The 22,400-nt window shown below is 44.5% G+C and overlaps 1 protein-coding gene across 7 annotated transcripts in view; it reads left to right on the top strand.

Annotated features, from left to right (window-relative positions):
- The window catches only part of git1 (G protein-coupled receptor kinase interacting ArfGAP 1), a 145,254-nt gene extending 122,854 nt beyond the window's left edge, over window positions 1-22,400 (top strand). For 3 of the 7 annotated variants that reach the window (XM_055658167.1, XM_055658168.1, XM_055658170.1), the window contains 6 exons: window positions 3,064-3,282; window positions 4,564-4,674; window positions 11,997-12,073; window positions 14,359-14,532; window positions 16,283-16,346; window positions 17,033-22,400. In XM_055658167.1, coding sequence (XP_055514142.1) covers window positions 3,064-3,282; window positions 4,564-4,674; window positions 11,997-12,073; window positions 14,359-14,532; window positions 16,283-16,346; window positions 17,033-17,245 — 858 coding nt within the window. In that variant the 3' untranslated portion in view covers window positions 17,246-22,400. The remainder of the gene's footprint in view (window positions 1-3,063; window positions 3,283-4,563; window positions 4,675-11,996; window positions 12,074-14,358; window positions 14,533-16,282; window positions 16,347-17,032) is intronic. The other 4 variants (XR_008725744.1, XM_055658172.1, XM_055658171.1 and 1 more) reach the window with 4 other exon arrangements.

Raw genomic sequence — 22,400 nt, forward strand, 5'->3', positions numbered from 1 at the left:
GTTTGATCGTGAAATGCAGAACTTAAAGTGAAGTTGCAGCAGATAGCACACGGCCAGCAAATGTTGGCCTCGTCCACATTGGTCAGCCTTCTTTATCTTGCAACATCCTGCACTGTAAACAGTGTCTGAAGAATGGCCTCCAACCCAAACGCCACCTATTCCTTCTCTCCCGAGATGCTGCCTGACCCACTGAGTTACTCCAACATTTGTGTCATTCTTTGGTGTAAACCAACATCTGCAGTTCCTTCCTCCACACATATGGTCTGCTGCTGTTAGACCTGTTTGTTGAATTATTACCTTTCACTGTGAGGCAACTTGTTAGCTTAAGCTCCTGTGTTCTGTTACAGTGTCAGTAGGAAAAGCCGAGCTACCTAATTAAATCCATTATTTGAGCTGGGCCTGTTGCAAAAGAAGTACACAAACACACACTCGAGATCAGAGGTTTCGCTGCAGGAAAAGTTAATGGTGGAGACAAACTTTGGCATGAGAGCTCTGTCATCAAAGATAAAAGTAACCACATTGCTGCAACCTATTAGTCACTGGAATATTGGCCCTCTACTGTTGCTGTTAATTTGTTTTGTTTTGCTGCCAGTTTTCCAACCTGTACATAGCAATTTTCAGTTTGTAATTGGACTTGCGGCTTGAAACTTGGCCTGCAGCTAACTTGCATTTGAAACTAGGCACAAAGCAGTGTGTTGATCCCAATGGCTGAACTGGCTTTGACAACAAAGGGGGTGAATCTGTGGGATTCATTGCCACTGTGGAGGCAGAGATAGATAGATTGTTGATTAGTCCATGTGTCAGGGGTGATGGGGAGAAGACAGGAGAATGGGGTTAGGAGGGAGAGATAGATCAGCCATGATTGAATGACGGAGGAGACTTGATGGGCCGAATGGCGTAATTCTGCTCCTGTCACTTATGACCTTGTGACTCAGTGGGCCGAAGGGCCTGTTTCCGCGCTGTATCTCTAAACTAAAGTAAACTAACTGCTGCAGCGATTAGATCAGCCATGATTGAATAACGGAGGAGACTTGATGGGCCGAATGGCCTAATTCTGCTCCTGTCACTGTGAGTGCTGTGTTTACAGACCGATCATGCTGCTATAAGAATTTAATTGCTCTGTTGATACATATGACAATGAATCATTCTTGACACTCTATACATGCCTTGTGTGTATAAACAAATATGTTTGCCAAAGACTTTGGTCTTCCTACTAAAGTATTTGTACATATCTGCACCATGGAATAATTACATTTTGTTTTTATAATACATTCAACTGGACTTTCCAATTCCCAGTGGGTTTACAGTAGATAGTAAATCAACTGAGATGTGGCAATAGGATAATGCGAGCCTGAGATGTTGTCCCCCTGTACGGCAAGATTCAAATGGAGTAGCATTGTTAGTGGAGACCAAGAACAGAATAGGTTCACAATGTGGTGAACAATCTCTCATGCAGTTTGGCCACAGACTGGGACGGCCTGAACTATCAACGACTGAATATTAACATTTCAGAAATCATAAGGCCATGAGTGAGTGAGTCTAATAGGAGCCATTTTTCACAGTGTAGGTACTTTCATCTCTACCTATGCTGTAAGATTCAATGAATCACAGCCTGGAACCATTCAGGAAGGAGAGATAAACTGATTAACAGGAGTCATAAGGTCATAAATGATAGGAGCACAATCAGCCCATTCGGCCCATCAAGTCTACTCCACCATTCAATCATGGCTAATCTATTTCTCCCTCCTAACCCCATTCTCCTGCCTTCTCCCCATAACCCCTGACACCCGTACTAATCAAGAATCTAGCTATCTCTGCCTTAAAAATATCCACTGACTTGGCCTTCACAACAGTCTGTGGCAATGAGTTCCACAGATTCACCGCCCTCTGGTGTAAAACTCTTTAACTTTCTAACACTCCTTAATCTTTAGAAGTCCCAGAAGATAGACTAAAACTATTTTTTTAATTTAAAAACTGCTAATTAATCTAAAAGTTGAATCTGTGACTTCACAAAGCTTGCCTCTGTCCCTCCATCACAGAGTGGCTCTTCATCAGCAGATGTCTAGGTGTGTGTGAACTGCAGCACAAGGCGGGTGGAGTTGGCAAAGCAGCTCCATCACTCAATGTGTAGGAAGGAACAACAGATACTGGTTTACACTGATGGTAGACACAAAAGGCTGGAGTAACTCAGCGGGTCAGGCAGCGTCTCTGGAGAGAAGGAATGGGTGACGTTTTGGGTCTGAAGAAGGGTTTCATGACAGAAGCCTCGTCATGGCGATCCCTGGAAGCAACGACGCGATGCACTCTGTAACGCATTGGGCGACAATTCTGTCAACATGTTGGATGATGATAGAAGCCAACAGCGAGCTACATCATCTGACACATGAATGAACGAACAAACCCATTCCTTCTCTCTAGAGATGCTGCCCGTCCCGCTGAGTTACTCCAGCTTTTTGTGGCTATCTTCCAACCAATCGCAGCTTTGGGATTCCCTTGTTCGTGCGAGCACAGGCAGCCCCAAGACGTCGAGGAGAGAATGTAGCAACAGTGTTGACATTCTTGCTCTGCCCAGTGCTTCGAATGGTTTGGTGCAACCCTAGCCTGTCTGGCCACAGAACTGGAAACATATAAATAGTTATGAAATACACAATCACACTAATATTTAATAAACACGTATTTCTAACTCTGGATATACTAGTCTGAATTCTAGATGTTTTCAAGAGAGAGTTAGATTTAGCTCTTGGGGCTAACGGAGTCAAAGGATGTGGGGAGAAGGCAGGAACGGGATACTGATTGGGGATGATCAGCCATGATCATATTGAATGGCGGTGCTGGCTCGAAGGGCCGAATGGCCTACTCCTGCACCTATTGTCTATGAAATGTAAAACAACATACTTTAACCGCAGCACGTGCACTGAATCTTTTTCCTCTATCCTGTCCTATCTGCAACATCACTGTCAGATTTTTTTAACAAAATAGATGTTTAAACTGAATAAAGGTGGGAGCTTAGATATTAAATTGCTATTTTTTTAAGATGTTTGGCTCTCTTTCATTACATGTCAGATTAACAAACTGCAGACAGAGAATGCCCAAATGAAGCATGAAAGTCCTAGTCTGCACCCATCATCGGCTGCCGGTGAGCGGCAGGATCTTGCCCCTCATGTCAATGCAAATAGACGCGATCGGCAAGCAGTGTCCATGTATGAAACCCGGTCTGGCCAGAAATCCTTTGGACAAACTACAGATGATATTGTCACACGACTACAGCCTTTGGATTGCAGTGTGAGTTAATACTTGCAAAGCGAATTTACTTTCATACTTAAGGCATAGTGATCTTTACTAACCTATCTGAGTGCCTAACCATTACCAGCCAAGCTAAGATAACTAGTTAGTGTATGGATAATGCCCTTGTATAACAGTAGGGCAGCAACTCCTTTGTCTTCTTAACCATACATCTAAATAACAGAATCACCGGTAAAATTAAATTACCTTTGTCAAGCAAGTTTAGCTACTTATCAAGTTTTCAGTGGCATAGAAATCTAGTTTTTATTCCATTTAGTTTGTTTGTTTGACGATACAGCATAGAATTAGGCCCTTCAGCCCATCGAGTCCGTGCTGACCAATGATCCCTGTACACTGACACCACCTTACACACATTTGGAACAATTTGCAATTTTTACTGAAGCCAATTTACCTACAAACCTGCACGTCTTTGGAGTGTGGGAGGAAACCGGAGCACCCGGAGAAAACCCACGCGGGTCACGGGGAGAACGTACAAACTCCGTACAAACAGCACCCGTAGTCGGGATGGAACCCGGGGGTCTATGGCGATGTGAGGCAGCAACTCTACTGCTGCGCCACCGTGCTGCACATTTGAGAAGTGAAATGAAATCTAATTGAGTCCAGAGGAGTAGATACAAGAGTTGGCTGTTCTGAGCCAGCCAGCAGGAACAGGGAAGACATGTTTCACCAGAGAAGCTGGAGACTATAAAGGCACAAATATTTCTAGTGGGCGGTGGGGTGGGTGGCAGGGAAAGTCATTAGAAGGGAAGTGCAGGCTCATTAGAAAAAGATAGTTGCAATCCTGCTCCTGCAAAAGTAAACTCTGCTTAACGTTCTGGATGTGCACTAACACCTTTGTGTAGATTAAACATTTGGTAAAATTTGATTTTATTTTTGTTTGATGATGCAGTGAACATTTCCAAGAAGATTGAGTAAATGAGGCCAGCGAACAACTAAATCATATACTGTGTAATGATGTGAATACTATTTTAGAGACTGGTTAAATAAGGAATGTTGCATTGATTCACCATAAGGCTCTGTGACTGTTGCTTCATCTGCCCTGTTTTGTTCGATTAATTCAATGTGCATGTTGCATTAACAGACTACTCAATCTGCCAATAGATCTTACATGAGATGACACGTTCAGTATGAAACTGTTTAACTGATATTTTTTTCCAAACTGCAAAATGTCTGTAGCAAAATGTGTGCATGGTTTAATTTTGAAAATTCATCAATGTCTATGTGCACACCATTGTTTACACTGTCCCTTCCATGTTACAGATTCGCAGGGGTGTCTCCGCGACCTCTGTGCCCTTCCCCTTCTCTCCCCAACTGTCCTGTTCTCAGGACTGCGGCAGATCGGTGGTTAACTACCATCTCAGTTGGGCTCAAGTAAGAAGGGGGCAGAGAGGCTTCCAGCAAGTGTCCTAGGCTTGCCCTTTGCATGGCTCCACCTCATCCTCTAACCTTGGCTTCTGCTTTCCTTTCAAACACAGGAGGTTCTTTTTTTGGAATGCCAACATGACGAACGTCAAAGGAGATCGCACAATGTTTTGTTAAGATAATTAGTTTATGAATTAGCCATGGAGTGGTACAGCATGGAACGTACCCACACCGACCAACATGTCCCAGCTACACTAGTCCCACCTGCCCGCGTTTGGCCCATATCCCTCTAAACATTTCTTATACTGTCTGAATGCTTTTTTAAACATTGTGATAGTCCCTGCCTCAACTACCTCCCCTGGCAGCTCATTCCACACATCCACCACCTCTTGTTTAAAGCAGGTTGCTATTAAATCTTCCCCCCCCCCCCCCCCCCCCCCACCTTAAACCTATGGGTAGAGAATGCTGGTAGAATTCTGTAATTCTACATTTTAATTCAGTTTCATTGCATGGTAGGCCACCATCTGCCCTTATTTTGCCACTGTTGTCATTAATTTACCATTATTTTGATAGAAAATTATCAGTTTGAGTGGTGTTAGCTTCCTTACCAAAAGATTTGGGGAAATCCAACATTTGCATCCTGTACTGTATCAGAATATGATTTACATAATCTGTAATACAGCTGTTATGTTATCAGCTTGGCCTGAATATAACTGGTCATTTTAAAGTCACAATTTTGATAGGGATTAATCCAGTTATAGTACAGTTTAAAAACCCTACTCTGAAGAATGAGGGCAATAGATAGGGTGAATGCACAGAATTTCTCCCAGGGTAGTGGCATCCAGAACCAGTGGACATAGATTTAAGATGAGAGGGCAAAGATTTAAAACAATCCCGATGAGCCTTTTTCCACACCGAGGCTGGTGGGAAATGGAGCGAGCTGCCACAGGAGGTAGTTGAAGTAGGTACTATACCATTTAAAATACATTTGGACAGGTCCATGGATAGGGAAGGTTTAGAGAGCTATGGATCAAACGCAGGCAGGTGGGGCTAGTATACATGGGGCATCTTGGTCAGTGTGGGCAAGTTGGGCAAGGGGTACTATAACATTTAAAAGACGTTTGGTCAGATACTTGGATAGGAAAGGTTTAGAGGGATATGGGCCAAATGCGGTCATTAGCTTGGATGAGGTATCTTGATGGGCGTGGATGAGTTGGGCCGAAGGGCCTGTTTCTGTTTCCGTGCTGTATCGGCAAGTGGGGGGACCCCCAGAAGCATTATAGTTGCCGCATTCCCAGTAGATCTGGCGCCTCCATCTGCAGGGACCTCGATAGGAGGAGACAAAGCTTGGTGTTCCTATTGCAGAAGGTGTCTCCCCCCCCCCCCCCCCCCCCCCACCCCCCCAATTCAAGCCAATTTCGCCCAGTCATATATTTCCCTTGTAACATGAATAATTTCTGGTAAAGAAACCAATTAAATGGAGTTTTTATCTTCCAAATTACTCATCATTTTCAATCAGCCTTGATTCAGTTTTAGAAATCAAACTATTTCATTTGACAATGGAAGATAGGGCAAGGAAGTGCAATATTTAAAGTATTAGTTTAAGGATACAGCGTGGAAACAGGCCCTTCAGCCCACCGAGTCTATGCTGACCTACAGTCACCTGTACACTAGTTCTATGTTATCCCATTTTCATATCCTACACACCAGAGCCAATTATCTTACAAACCTGCTTGTCTGGAACCCGGAGCACCTGGAGAAAACCCACGTGGTCACTGGGTGAACGTACAAACTCCACACAGACAGCACCTGTAGTCAGGTTTGAACCCATGTCTCTGGCGCTGTGAGGCAGCAGCTCTTCCGCAGCGCCACCGTGCGGCCACCTCTGCCACTCTTTACAATAGAAATGTGGGGGGAAAGTTAATTCACATTTAGAGCTGAAAACATTGGCGAGAATGCAACTGATTCTATTGAGCCAATTTAACACATGTAGTATGGGTAGGGCATTAACTAATGAAGTTGTGGTGCACGTCTGTTGAAACCTAACAGAATGGGGACATAGATCAAGGAGCTGGCTAGATCGGCACCTCAAGCCTATCGTGGGGAAATGGGGCACGTTGCAACTGCCGACCTCTCCGTATATCAGATATACATCGGTGAATGGGCCAGGGATGGTCGTATAATGGAGCCACATTATGGTCGCATAATGGTTATCCTTAAAGCTCACTAATATCTTAAAGTGAATTAAATCTGATATCCTTGTTCTAATTTGTGCCTCTCTGGGACCGCTGCAATGTATTTGACTTGTCAGGGGTTATGGGGAGAAGGCAGGAGAATGGGGTTAGGAGAGAGAGATAGATCAGCCATGAAGGTTTAAGAAGGTTCAACTGTTGGGTATAAATGCAGGAATAGCAAGATGGATTCAACAGTGGCTGAATGGGAGAAGCCAGAGGGTAATGGTGGATGGCTGTTTATTGGGTTGGAATGACCAACCCCTCTGGTCATAGAGTTATAGAATCTTACAGCGTGGAAACCGACCCTTTGGCCCAAATTGCCCACACACTGAGATGTGGGCAAAGACTAGCTGGAGGTGCGATGGGTAAACGGGTATATCTGTTAGGCATTCCAAAACATGGGCTCCTGTGATGTAATGTGGCCACTGTGATTCCAGTCTAACCATTGCTTCCTTTCCGACATCTTTATCACCCCTACCTTGAAGAGTACACTGGCTTTCATGGTGACAATGTGCCAAGCAAGGCCATTTGCTATTCAAGCATTCTCTCTACTCCTGACGTAATGTATTTCCACATTAACTCTTCAAATGCTGCTTTTCTTCCTTCATTTTTTTTATTATATTGAGACACAGGTTTTGTAAATTTAAATGAAAGTAGGTAATGAATAGGTTTTTAATATTTTAAAGGCAAGCATGGAATGGTTAATGCAAGCGTTATGAAACATCAACATCTGTTTTTTTTAATGGTCTTATTGCACCAAATAGCCTTTGGCTCCAGGGACCAATGGTAACTTTGTGGAAAAATCACTCAAGGTGGTCCAACCTACGGGGAGGAACTGTGTGAAAACTCCATTACTATTCTACACAAAAAATGAAATGTCAATCAATCCAAATATATGTCTTCCCCTCTCTGGTCTAACGTGAACTGTTACCGACAGACATTTCCTCAGCTGCGTTGGAACCAAGTTTAGATTTACAAAAACTGAGTCGAAATATTCATAGATTTTATTAAATGAGATTGCAGAACTGTTTACATCCTTAAGGTTGTTAACCCTCTGAGAACATTGTCCATAATGTAATGATCCGATACAACAGTTAGTGAACTATTGGTAATTCCACTGTAAAACAAGCTGCTGCAGTTCTGTGGCACACCAAAGACTTAACCTTTTTACTAAGATGTTTAACTGCAATGCAGACGCCAATGTGGTCCTCAAAGGGTTAAATTACATTTTTCTTAGTGAGGGTTGTATTTTTTTTTAATGCTGAATGATAACATTGCAATTAAAGTTTCTAATACTGACCTTGTAAAATAAAGGAACAGCACTCTTTTAGTTAGAAAACTGCATGAAGAGGCTGTAATGCAGATGATTCCAAGATCTTACTGTTCAGTGTAGCCATAGTTAATTCTTGCTGAAACAATACACAAACTGCTAGAGGAACTCAGGAAGTCAGGCAGCATCTGAGGAGGGAATTCACAGGTGATGTTTCAGGTCAAGCCTTTCTTCAGACGTCCTTGCCTGCAAGATGATCTTTAATTTTTGGTGACTTACCCCTTGTCTATTCCTGCAGCATTCCATTTAGCAATCAGATCAATAAAAAAATAACAATTCAATAATATAATAACAAAGAACTGCAGATGCTGGTTTATACCAAAGATAGACACACAGAGTGCTTAAGGAAATGCAGACGGGTGTGGGCAGCAAAGGGTGGAGAACATTTTTCTTAGTGATAATGCTGAATGATAACATTGCAATTAAAGTTTCTAATACTGACCTTCTTTAGTTAGAAAACTGCATGAGTGTAATGGATGATTCCAAGATCTTACTCAGCGGGTCAGGCAACTGCTAGAGGAACTCAGGAAGTCAGGCAGCTAGGAGGGAATTAGGCAATGTTTTCAGAAACGTTGCCTATTTGCCTGAAGGATTTCGGCCCGTAACCCTTGCCTATTTCTTTAGCTCCATTTAGCATGATCTGCTGCACAATTCATAATATAATCAGCTGCAGGCTGGTCAGGCAGCATCTGTGTAGAACACATGGGATAGGTGACATTTGTGGAGACAGAGTGCTGCTGGAGTAACTCAGCGGGTCAGGCAGCATCTGTGTAGAACATGGATAGGTGACATTTCACAGAGTGCTGGAGTAACTCAGCGGGTCAGGCAGCATCTGTGGAGAACATGGATAGGTGACGTTTCACAGAATGCTGGAGTAACTCAAGTTCAAGTGAGTTTATTGTCATGTGTCCCTGTATAGGACAATGAAATTCTTGCTTTGCTTAAGCACACAGAACATAGTAGGTATTTACTACAGAACAGATCAGTGTGTCCATATACCATTATATAAATATATACACACATAAATAAATAAACTGGTAAAGTGCAAATAACAGATAATTGGTTATTAATATTCAGAGTTTTGTCCGAGCCAGGTTTAATAGCCTGATGGCTGTGGGGAAGTAGCTATTCCTGAACCTGGTTGTTGCAGTCTTCAGGCTCCTGTACCTTCTACCTGAAGGTAGCAGGGAGATGAGCGTGTGGCCAGGATGGTGTGGGTCTTTGATGATACTGCCAGCCTTTTTGAGGCAGCGACTGCGATAAATCCCCTCGATGGAAGGAAGGTCAGAGCCGATGATGGACTGGGCAGTGTTTACTACTTTTTGTAGTCTTTTCCTCTCCAGGGCGCTCAAATTGCCGAACCAAGCCACGATGCAACCGGTCAGTAACTCAGCGGGTCAGGCAGCATCGGTGGAGAAATTGTCCTTGACCCACTGAGATACTCCAGCATTTTGTACCTATCCATTCAGCTTGTTTCACTTCAGATGGATTCAAAGCATTCAGAGAGGGAGAAAGCACTAATTTGAATGCCAATATAGTCAATGTAATCAATTGATTTGTTCACAGACCCCTAGTCACTAATTTAATGAAGTCTCCTAGACAGCTGAAAAATAATGCAAGTTTCCAATTAATTATTTTAAAGGCAAGATTAGATTAGCATAGTTTGGTATTAAAATGATTAGGTTATGAGGAAACCATCTCATGGAAACATTTAGTGAAACTATTCCAATTCAAAATCTCCTATTTAGCATTCAGTCCATTCATGAGCTAAGCTCCAGATCTCGGTGGGAATATTAACCACTTGACATTTTGATAGAGAAATCCAAGTTCAATATCATGAGGTCCCAACCTGAAGAGTCACCTGTTCCTTTTTCCCAGAGTAGCATATCTATCATGGACATGATATCTGCCATTGACTGTATCCAAAGTCAAACGTCAACAGACTGAGGTTTGACAACAATTGGCAGCTGTCAATTTTTAAAAATATATATTTTTACAAAATAATTGTACAATGAAATTATTCATTACAAAATGTCAGTGGTTAGGATAAAAGTCCTCTTTCACAAGTAACCGATTAGTATAATAAGCCTATATCAACACCACAATAAAAAGATTTCCTTGCATTTTAAATTGTAACTCGAGTGTGTAAAATATTGTTACCTTAAATGTGAAAAGAGATTTTTCTTAAATTTGGAACATTTGATAATTTAAAAAAAGGGTAGATTTTTTTTAAAGAGTCCAGACCTATATAGCAGCTGGTATTTGGTATCAAAAATATGCCTTGAAGCAGAACAGTGATGTATTGGAACCATCTGTCATTGTGTAAGTATTTTTTAAGGAAAGTTTCAGATGAATGCATGCGTTTTATATATTTTCTCTTTTCTATTAAAACTGTAACAGCTGACACTTTGGGTGTAAGAGAATGTAAATGTATGCCACAAAGATTTGACTAAAAAATTGAGATTCAAAAAATGATAAAAGTTAGTCATACATTTCAGAATCCAGTCAAAGTGCTAATCCTAGAATTCCACAAATATTATTGGGCTTTCCTCTGGTTAAGAACTGTTGCAATACAGACGACCATTGGAAAATATATGCTTCAATGGTTCTTTTATTATCATGTGTGCCCTAGGTACTATACAGATCAGTAAGATTATTGCCGTACATTAGTGCAATCCCCAGTTTAGCACGTAATGCATCGAAACAGCCCCATTGAGTCTGTATGCAAGAGTCGGTCAATTTAACAGTCCCCGCTTGAGCCCGTTGCAGCCGTTACCTTCGTTATGGTCATCCCGCCAACCATTGTCCTCCTTGCATGGCCACCAGGGGCCTCTTGCAGCAACTAGTTTAGTTTAGAGATACAGCATGGAAACAGGCCCTTCAGCCCACTGAGTCCACATCAGCCAGCGATCACCCAGCACATTAACACTATCTGACACACAGGAACAATATACATTTACACCAAGCCAATTAACAGACAAACATGTACATCCTAGGCATGTGGGAGAAAACCCGCGCAGGTCACGGGGAGAACGTGCAAACTCCGTACAGACAGCTCCCGTAGTTAGGATGGAACCCCAGTCACTGGCGCTGTAAGGCAGCAGCAGCTCTACCCGCTGCACCACCGTGCTGCCCCTAACTAATCAATGTTGTGAGTCAAATCTAGTGTGGATTTTCCCAGCAACATTTGCTTTGTCACGCCTACATCACTGTGGAATCTTATACCAAATATGGGTCATATAACTGGAGGTTACACAAAAAAGCTGGAGAAACTCAGCGGGTGCAGCAGCATCTATGGAGCGAAGGAGATAGGCAACGTTTCGGGCCGAAACCCTTCTTCAGACATATAACTGTCAGATTTGTATCCCTCCAATAGCAATAACTTTTTAATAGTTCCCGTTTGACATATTGAAAATGATCTTGTTTTGAAATTAAATAAATAAATAACTCTCAGGTAATAAACAAATCTGCAAAAATGCCTGCTTCCTGGCTACTCCCCAGTTCAGGTGCCAGTGTGTTTCCTGGGGCCTGAGCCAGTGATTTGATTTAATAATTAGACTACATCATTCTTTTGATGCTTAATACTTATGGCCAGTACACATAAAACCAAATAAATCTACTTTCAGTGTAGTAATAATGAAAAGTGCTCCATGTTGTGTGGCCGTCAGCTCTGATATACCTGCTATGTTGCTGTGCTGATTACTAATGGCAATGCTGAGTGTGTAGCTTCAGGTAGTATCATGCTCACCTTGTCTCCTTCCTTGCAGGTGTCCAAACTGGAGAAGCGGGGCAGTGGCACGGACAGTGATTACGACAACACCCAGGGGATTGATCTGGCACCAGGGTGAGAAGATGGTTGACTCGGACACTTCACCAATGTGCCAGTGTGCTACTCCAATCCTTGGACGTGGAAGGCCTGGATAGTGTGGATGTGGAGAGGATGTTTCCACTAGTGGGAGAGTCTAGGACCAGAGGGCACAGCCTCAGAATTACAGGACGTTCCTTTAGCAAGGAGATGAGGAGGAATTTCTTTAGTCAGAGGGTGGTGAATCTGTGAAACTCTTTGCCACAGACGGCGGTGGAGGCCAAGTCAGTGTATTTTTTTTTTAAGGCAGAGATAGATAGATTCTTGATTAGTGCGGGTGTCAGGGGTTATGGGGAGAAGGCAGGAGAATGGGGTTAAGAGGGAGAGATAGATCAGCCATGGTTGAATGACAGAATAGACCTGATGGGCCGAATGGCCTAATTCTGTTCCTATCCCTTATGAACTTAATTTCTTGTTTCTGCCACATGGTTTTTCTGTTTAATGTACATGCTATCTCTGCAAGTACTGCTGTTGATTCTATAGTTGTAATTTGTGTTCTGATCATAGAAAGGTGGGTCTAGTCAGTCAGCGCTAAAACATTGAGAGGAGGCTGTGTACAGTAGGTGTTGGCTCAAATCTGCACCATGGATCATCACAACAGCGGACTAGGAAGAAGGTCACCAGTAATGGGTTGGGAGTCCGGTTCTGCATCAGATGTCCATGGTAGAAATATCAGGTGTTCGCTTTCTGTTGAGCTTCTCAACCCTGGGCATATACCTCTGAACCTTGGGTCCAGAGAAGATTTACCAGGATATGGCCAGGGCTGAAACCTGAGCTACAGGGAGAGGTTTAGGGTAGGTCTTTATTGGTTGTCGTGCAGAATGATGAGGGGATGATCTTATAGAGGTGTACAAACTTACGAGAGGAGTAGGTCGGGTAGATGCACTGAGTCTCTTGCCCCGAGACCACATAGGGTTAAGGTTAGGGGGAAAAGTAATCTTGTGGAGTCTAGATCTGCATCTGAAGTCCATAGAAGAAAAATCAGGTGGTCCTAGGGATCGGAGAAGATTTACCAGGATATTGCCAGGACTCGAGGAATGTCACCTATCCATGTTCTCCACAGATGCTGCCTGACCCGCTGAGTTAATCCAGCACTGTGTGAAACATCACCTATCCACATTCTCCACAGATGATGCCTGACCCGCTGAGTTACTCCAGCACTCTGTGAAACGTCACCTATCCATGTTCTCCACAGATGCTGCCTGACCCGCTGAGTTATGGTGCAGCAGCATCTATGGAGCTAAGGAAATAGGCAACGTTTCGGGCCGAAACCCTTCGGGCCGAAACCCTTCTGGAAATAGGCAACGTTTCGGGTCGAAACCCGGAAGGGTTTCGGCCCGAAACGTTACCTATTTCCTTAGCTCCATAGATGCTGCCTGACCCGCTGAGTTACTCCAGCACTCTGTGAAACGTCACCTATCCACATTCTCCACAGATGCTGCCTGACCCGCTGAGTTACTCCAGCACTCTGTGAAACGTCACCTATCCACGTTCTCCACAGATGCTGCCTGACCCGCTGAGTTACTCCAGCACTGTGTTTGTTTTCCTGTGAAAAAGCCTATGCATGTCAAAACCGTTGAGAAGCAGAGTCAGGAGGATTGTTTTGGTTATTGTCACGCACACATCCAGTGGGCAGAAAGACAATACATGATTACAGTCGAGACATTGGTATAGATACGATAAGGGAATAACGTTTGGTGCAAGGTAAACCCAGCAAAGCCCGATCAAGGATAGTCTGAGGGTCACCAATGAGGTAGATAGTAGTTCAACACTGCTCTCTGGTTGTGGTAGGATGATTCAGTTCATCGTGCACTGTACAAAGCCTCACCGATCTGCTGGGTGGGAGCCTGTTGAAAGACTGTGCCCCAGAGCTTGAGAGAGAGCATTTGGCTCAATGCACCCAGCAATGTACTGGATGCTGGGCTATTAGTTTAGTTTGAAGATGCAGGTTGGAAACAGACCCTTCGGCCCATTGAGTCCAAGCCAAGCATCGATCACCCATTCACACTAGTTCTATGTTATCCTACTATTGTGAACACTCCCTACACACTAGGGACAAATAACAGGGGGCCAATTAACGTACAAACCCGCATGTCTTTGGGGAAAACCCACGCACGTCACGGGGAGAACGTGCAAACTCCACAAAGACAGCACCCGAGGTCAGGGTGGAACCCGGGTCTCTGGCGATGTGAGGATTACATGATCTACCCACTGTCCTCTTGCACGCCGTATTCATGTTGGCTCCTGCTTTTGTTCCATCGTAGTATTGCTGACGGCAAGATGGGAAGGGACGAGGAGCTGCATCTGGAGTATGATGACCACGAGGGCGACCTGGATCCCAGCCTCCCCAGTACAGAGGACGTCATCCTTAAAACTGAGCAGGTCACCAAAAACATCCAGGAGCTGCTTCGAGCAGCACAGGAGTGTAAGCATGAAAGGTCAGTCTGGAAATCCCTTTCTAACGTCGAAAATAAACAATGACGCATTTATTAATTGCAAACTGAATATGTTAAACACCCACTCGCACCAACAATGGACCTTTGTGGGCTCCAACTTTCCTTGATCATCGTTGTTTTTTTGCATATCTTTCATACATTTGTTCCACGTCCCTTCTGTAAGTTGGAGCTTTCCGATTGCCCTAAATCCTTTTACCTTAACTCTTCTGTTCTGGATGGTTCCGTTTATATAAAACTCGGAGGCGCTGGATGGATCTCACTGTGATCCAAGCTGGACACATCTCCAGTTTCCAGGTTGACTGGCAACATTTGGCTATTCCTTGATTCAGTTCTTGTCCTGAAATTGTGAGACTTTATGTTCAAGAAGGAACTGCAGATGCTGGAAAATTGAAGGTAAACAAAAGTGCTGGAGAAACTCAGCGCCTGTGCATCATCTATGGAGCGAAGGAAATAGGCAACGTTTCGGGCCGAAACTCATTTCCTTCGCTCCATAGATGCTGCTGCACCCGCTGAGTTTCTCCAGCACTTTTATCTACCATTGTGAGACTGGCCAAAATCACCAGACACCGCAGTCCTCCACACCAATGTACCCAAATTGGAGATAGACACGACTGCAGGAGATGCAACACCTGTCCCTTTACCTCCCCCCTCCACTACATCCAAGGACCCCGACAGTCTTTCCAGGTGAGGCAGAGGTTCACTTGCACGTCCTCCAACCTCATTTACTGTATCCGCTGTTCCAGGTGTCAACTTCTCTACATCGGCGAGACCAAGCGCAGGCTCCGCTCAGTCCATCTTAACCAACCTGATCTCCCGGTGACTCAGCACTTCAACTCCCCCTCCCATTCCCAATCTGACCTCTCTGTCCTCCATTGTCAGAGTGAGGCCCAGTGCAAATTGGAGGAGCAGCACCTCATATTCTGCTTGGCCAGCTTACACCCCAGCGGTATGAGCATTGAATTCTCAAACTACAGATAGCCCTTGCTCTCCCTCTCTCTCCATCCCCTTCCACCAGTCTGATTGTCTCCAACTACATTCTATCTCTATCCCGCCCACTCCCTGACATCAGTCTGAAGAAGGGTCTCGACCTGAAACGTCGCCCATTCCTTCTCTCCAGAAATGTTGCCCGTCCTGCTGAGATACTCCAACATTTTGTGTCTGCCTTCGATTTAAACCAGCATCTGCTGTTCTTCCCTACACATCAGACCCAAATTGGAGGAACAGCACCTCATATTTCACTTGGGCAGCTTACAGCCCAGCGGTATGAATATCCCCCCCCCCCGTCCCTCCTCCCCCAGCCTCATCACCCTACAGGTTCCACTGTTTGTATCCATCCTTTATCCCATCTTCCACAGGCAAGAATGGACCATTGTGAGCTCCACCATTACTTGTTCGTTGGTGCCAGCTCTGATTTGTTTTGTCTCCTTTCATATCTCTAGTTTCCGGACTCTGAAGAAGGGTCTCGACTCGAAATGTCACCTATTCCTTTGCTCCATAGATGCTGCCTGACCTTCTGAGTTACTCCAGCGTTTTGTGTCGTTCTTTAGCTAAATCATTCTAGTTTCATGTTGCCAAGCCAACGCACTTCTATCTGCTAACCTCGCTATATCTTTACTCGGGATTCCAGCAACTGCGCTCTCTTGTGTGTCTAATGTAAGAAAGATGATGCTTTGCAACTTTTACAGGTTGGGCTCAGTAAATGACTCTAATCCTTTGTGTATTTCATTCACAGTTTTGTACCATGTTCTGAAAAGATCCACTCTGCTGTCACTGAAATGGCTTCTCTTTTTCCAAAGGTTAGTATTCATTTCAGAGTATTCTTGATGATGTAGTGGACATGAGGTGAGGTGAAGGGTGAGCTAACATGCTGCTGGTTGCAGTAAGGATCGGTGTCGGCAACAGATGGTCTTGAAGTGGACCCATCTACCTGAGCCAGTTGACATGACACTCATTTAAAGCTGCATTCCCTGAAGGCTAAAGTCCTAAACCCGACATCATCTGATCAGTATAACCAAGGACCAGTCTCACCCCGGCCACTCCCTCTTCTCCCCTCTCCCATCGGGCAAGAGGTACAGAAGTGTGAAAACGCACACCTCCAGATTCAGGGACAGTTTCTTCCCAGGCAACGGAATCATCCTATCACCAACTAGAGAGCAGTCCAGACTTACCATTTACCTCATTGGTGACCCTTGGACTATCAGTTACCTGAGGAGTAACTTATTTACACAAAGAGTGGTGGGCATGTGAAACTAACTGCTGGAGGGGGTAGTTGAGGCAACGTCTAAGAAACAGTTAGACAGGTACAGGTTTGGAGAGATATGGACCAAACGCAGGCAGGTGGGACTAGTGTAGATGGGGCATGTTGGTCGGCATGGGCAGGTTGAGTGGAAGGGCCTGTTTCCACGCTGTATCACTCTGTGACTATGACTAGACTTGTATGTCCATTCACCCAGATTAATATATGTGTTTCTTTAACCATCAGAAACCTTCTCTGGACACAGTGCGGTCATCTTTGAAGTTGCTAAATGCCAGTGCCTTCAGACTGCAATGTGAATGCAGGAAAACGATCCCCCCAGAGCCGGGAGCCCCAGTTGATATCCAACTGCTCACACAACAGGTCATCCAGTGTGCCTACGACATTGCTAAGGCAGCCAAGCAGCTGGTGACCATCACAACACGTGAGAAAAAACAATGACGCTAAAAGCACTTCAGCCACATTCCATTAGTTGTTTGTGAACTAAAGAAAGGCATCTTTCTTCAGAGGCCAACGGGAGCCGCTGTACATAGACTGATCCCAATCCTGTGGGGTTGTTTTTCTGTGATAGATTGTTTTGGCTTTCACGTTGAAGAAAGCTTCTCGAAGGTTTAAATTTCCAATGTTGTGGAGAGCAGCAGTGGTAGTTAACCAGAGGTAACTAGCACTACCAGTGGTAGTTAACCAGAGGTAACTAGCACTAACTAATGACTTGGCCAAAGCACAGGCTGCAGTGCGGTGAGATTTCAACCTCTGCCGCTTTGGCAAGATGTAAATACTTAGGTGATATTACACTGGAATTCCTGACTCCTCAATTAAGTTGCTCGGAAGAATTACTCCGCACTACATTGTTGGTGGAATCTGCGCCGTAAACATTCATGTCACACGGGGCATCTTGCCTCCCAGCGAGCAAGTCATCTCAATCCCGAACACGTCTGTACGTTCTTGCACCAGACCACCCGACTTCAACGTGGACCATCCACAGGTCACCTGCTGCTCTTCATCCGTCACCAGAGGCTGAAGATCAGTGGATCCTAGTAGTGGGCTGGCTGGCTGGCTGCCTGGTGCATTGTATGCCACACAACAGTTGGATCTGCTTGGACCGTTGCACCCCCCCACAGTAGTGTTGGCCGTTCCCACTCTTTGCATTGACCGCTGCATAGGTGATGCATCGATACCAGCGCCACGGGTCAACGATAGTTCACTACATTCATTACAGCGGCTCACAGCGCTAGGTGACCGTGATGATCAGTTGTACTAAAGGTCTGTCCTTGTTTGAAGTCTGAATACTATTCTCCTGGTGCAAGTATGACAATTTGGGGAGAGTGTTTGGTCAACCTGCCTTGGTGATTCAGCCATGTGGCTCTACCTTGCCCATGGGAGCAGCAGGTAAGGGTACGTTACTCCATGGATCAGTAGGTAGGGACATGTTACTCCATGGATGGTGGAGGTAGGTAGGTAGGTATACGTCACTCTACCTCACCCATGAATCAGGTGCTAAGGGTGTGTAGCCAACAGTCGACCCGGCTCAGATTGCTGACGAGAATGAGACCATGAACATAACACTAAAGTCCAAGTCTTTATTACTGCGCTCACTCTAATTACGAATAAGAATTATCATCCATTTATTCATTTTTATTTATGGAAATTAAATGGCCTTGTGTAAATGTTTATTAGTTTTAATTAACCGGGGGGGGGGGGACTATCGCCAGCACGTGTGTCAACGACATTTAATGGTCTTCAGTGAATGCAGAACCATGGGAACTGTAGATGATCAATTATGAATGGGGAAATTCAAGTGTAGGAACCTAGTTGTTTTAACTCCTTCGTTAACAAATTTCTGTCAGAAAGTGGGGCTGTGGAAGATGTATTATTAATGATGGCGGCACGGTGGTGCAGCGGTAGAGTTGCTGCCTCACAGCGCCAGAGATCCGGGTTCCATCATGACTACGGAGTTTGCACGTTCTCCCCGTGACCTGCGTGGGTTTTCTCCGAGATCTTCGGTTTCCTCTCACACTCCCAAGACGTGCAGGTTTGTAGGTTAATTGGCTGGGTGTAAATGTAAATTGTCCCTAGTGTGTGTAGGATAGTGTTAGTGTGTGGGGATCACTGGTCGGTGCGGACTTGGTGGGCCGAAGGGCCTGTTTCCACTCTGTATCTCTAAACTAAACTAATCTGAACATCCTCACTGCAAAATATGAAAGTTGGCTTCACTTTCTTGGCCAGCTCCAGTTTTCAGTGGCATTGCTAACGTTCCTCCATTTCACATTGGGCAATGGGAGATTAAAGTGGGGTGCAAAGATGACAACTTCAAATACCTGGAGCAAGTTTCATTAAGAGTAACTAGAGGAGAACCTTTTCATACTATAAATTGGAAGAGGCTAAATAAGGTCTGAGGTACGCAGACTTCAACAGCTTTTTAAAAACAATCTAGACTAATTGCCACCTGAGGCATTGCCTGTTGGGGTGCTAATTTAATATAAAGCAAGCTGGTAAATTTGTGTCACTTCATTATGTTAAATGCTAGAAATGTTCACCACTCTGATCTTCATTTGTAACCAGGCTAACCCAAACCACTGTAGAAACAAGGAACTGCAGGTGTTGGTTTACCAAAGAAAAGTGCTGGAGTAACGCAGCGGGTCAGGCATCATCTGTGGAGAATATGGTCGCAACCATTCTTCAGTCTGATAAAGAGTGCTGACATGAAACGTCACCTATCCATGTTCTCCACAGATGCTGCCTGGCCCGCTGAGTTACTCCAGCACTCTGTGAAACGTCACCTATCCATGTTCTCCACAGATGCTGCCTGACCCGCTGAGTTATGGTGCAGCAGCATCTATGGAGCTAAGGAAATAGGCAACTTTTCGGGCCGAAATCCTTCTGGAAATAGGCAACGTTTCGGGCCGAAACCCTTACGGGTTTCGGCCCGAAACGTTGCCTATTTCCTTAGCTCCATAGATGCTGCCTGTCCCGCTGAGTTACTCCAGCACTCTGTGAAACGTCACCTATCCATGTTCTCCATAGATGCTGCCTGACCCGCTGAGTTACTCCAGCACTCTCTGTCTATATTCAACAATGACACAAGGGTGAATCAGTTTGGGTAAAGGAGATGTCATGTCACTTGTTGACTACACATGGGAGTAGCATGAATCCTTTCACTAATGTTCTTTTGTTAATATTCTCATCAAACCCCAAAAGTTGTAGGAAGGTTTGATACTGACAAATGTACTAGCATTGTAAACTATACTGCCTATTTATATAGATTGTGAAGCAGTAACACTAATGTGTAGTATTGAGATGAGCAAGGGCAGACTGCAGACTGCCCACGACTACATGGCCAGTTTAACTTTTGAACTCTCAAATATGTAGTTAGCTTGACCTGCAGTTAGACCAAGAGGCGTTTATATCGGCCGGCTCAGAATGGCGAGGGGAGGGGGAGAGAAGAGGGGGGTGTGAAGGTATTAAATGGTGTAACGGGTGATTCATCCTGTTCAGCGGGACAGCAGCTGCAGGGAAGTTTGAAAGGCAAAGATCAAACTCTGGTGATGTCTGTACTTTACTGCTCACTGCTGCCCAGTGCAGACTGATCACCTGTTGCTAACGCCACTCTAGCATCGGTCTGCACTGCCCACTACAGACCAGTTATCTCCAATTCTGCAAGTCTTGTTTACAAAACAAAAACCTGAAATGTTAATATAAGTTATCGGTTTTCTTCCTGAATATTACCAATCAGAATGCCTTCACCATTTGTTATTTTGTTTCGGGCAGCAATTATCCAGTGAACATTTAAAGCTGGTGAAAGGGGAAACGTATCCACTCTGGTATCCACTGTTGTAAACACCATGCCTCTCCTGTTACACATCCACGTCAGTACCAAGGCTCGTCACTAAATAACATGTAATGTTGGGATAAAATGCCATCAGCCTGCTACTGGTTGGTCTTGTGGTAAATTGGGGCAGCAAGCAAGCCGTCATCCTTGGGCCAAAACTGCAAATTCATTCACTGCCTTTATTTAGTTTTAAAATCATTCTTTCTACATAACAGCCGGATAAACCTGGCAGAGATTAGATATATCTCAGATCAAAATGTGATTGGATGGTGACGTGTATATTTTCCTTTGTGGAGTTAGCTGTTTTAAAATGTTGATAACTGTGCAGTGTAAAACTAGAACCGCACCAGCCCCTCCCTCCCTCCCTCCCTGTGTGAATATGTACTTGCTAATTCATCACCTCTGTGACTGTCGCTGTTCACAAAGATGGCCTCTCAATGGTGCTGAGGGTGGGGTGTGATTGTGGTGGTCACACACCAAGTGCTGGAGAAACTCAGCGGGCCAGGCAGCATCTCTGGAGAAAAGGAATAGGTGACTCCCAGTCTGATGAAACGTCACCCATTCATTTTCTCCAGAGATGCTGCCTGACCCCGCTGAGTTTCTCCAGTATTTTGTGCCCATCTTCGGTGTAAAGCAGCAGCTGCAGTTGCTTCTTACACGTATGATAGTTGTATGTAAACTTCCCAGAGCAGGTTGGCGATCTGAATCACCACTCCAGCATTCTGTAACTACCAAGCCTAGGGGTAGGGGGCAGTAGTGAGTGGAATGCCACCTCAATCTAGTGTCTATTCTGAGAATGAAGAATGTATTCAAATGATCTTGAACTTTTAAAGATAAGAATTTACGCAGTTGCTCAAAATAGTAACAGCTAATTTGTCAAAAGGGTATGTAAGAGGCAAGCACAAAATGCTGGAGTAACTCAGCGAGTCGGGCAGCATCTCTGGAGAGAAGGAATAGGTGACGTTTTGGGTCCCCTATTCTTTACTCCAGTTACTCCAGCATGTTGTGTCTATCTTGATGTAAACCAGCATCTGCAGTTCCTTCCTCCACCATTTGTAGGGGACCATTGACTGTGATATCAGGATCCACATGCAGTGCATGTGTCCCATCATCCGTCCATGCACGAGAAGAGAACAAGTGTAACATCGCAAACTCCCTGGGAACGGAGTGAAGCACTTGTACGCTGAGGGGCAGCATTCTCCCCGCTATCTTCATTACAGTGGGGAGTGCCGGCAACTAGTAATGTCATAACTCATACCTGAGGCACGAGGACACTACCAGGAACTGTCTGAAACATTCATTTTACATTTACATAAATGTTGTATATATTATTCAAGATGGTGGTTCACTAATAAAGCAACCTCTAGATTCAGATGTTTCTCCACTTTCTCCACACGGTTACAGAATGCCTTTGGATGGATTCCTCTCCTCAGGGGGAGGGGGCTGTCTTGTACTTTGTTGTATATGTTCCATTACTAACCCCCGAATGTGTGCTACCAATGATTCGTTCAACAAAATCCAAATGTCTGATATCTCAAGCAGTTGGTGTTGAGCATGCACTTTTGCCAGTTGAGTGCTGAAGGTGATATTTAACACTGACCCGCTTCCTGTTTCTTTTGTGCAATGAAATGCTAATTGTCATTAATGCCATTTAGAAATGCACTCTCTTGTAGATGGTAGTGGAACTGTGATGGTGATGGTGACCTGCTTGTAAACTCATCTATTGTACATTTGTATTGAAATAAATACATGCAGTTGTGCACAGTG

This window comes from Leucoraja erinacea, chromosome 28 (assembly GCF_028641065.1).
Source record: "Leucoraja erinacea ecotype New England chromosome 28, Leri_hhj_1, whole genome shotgun sequence".
Classification (NCBI taxonomy): Eukaryota; Metazoa; Chordata; class Chondrichthyes; order Rajiformes; family Rajidae; genus Leucoraja; species Leucoraja erinaceus.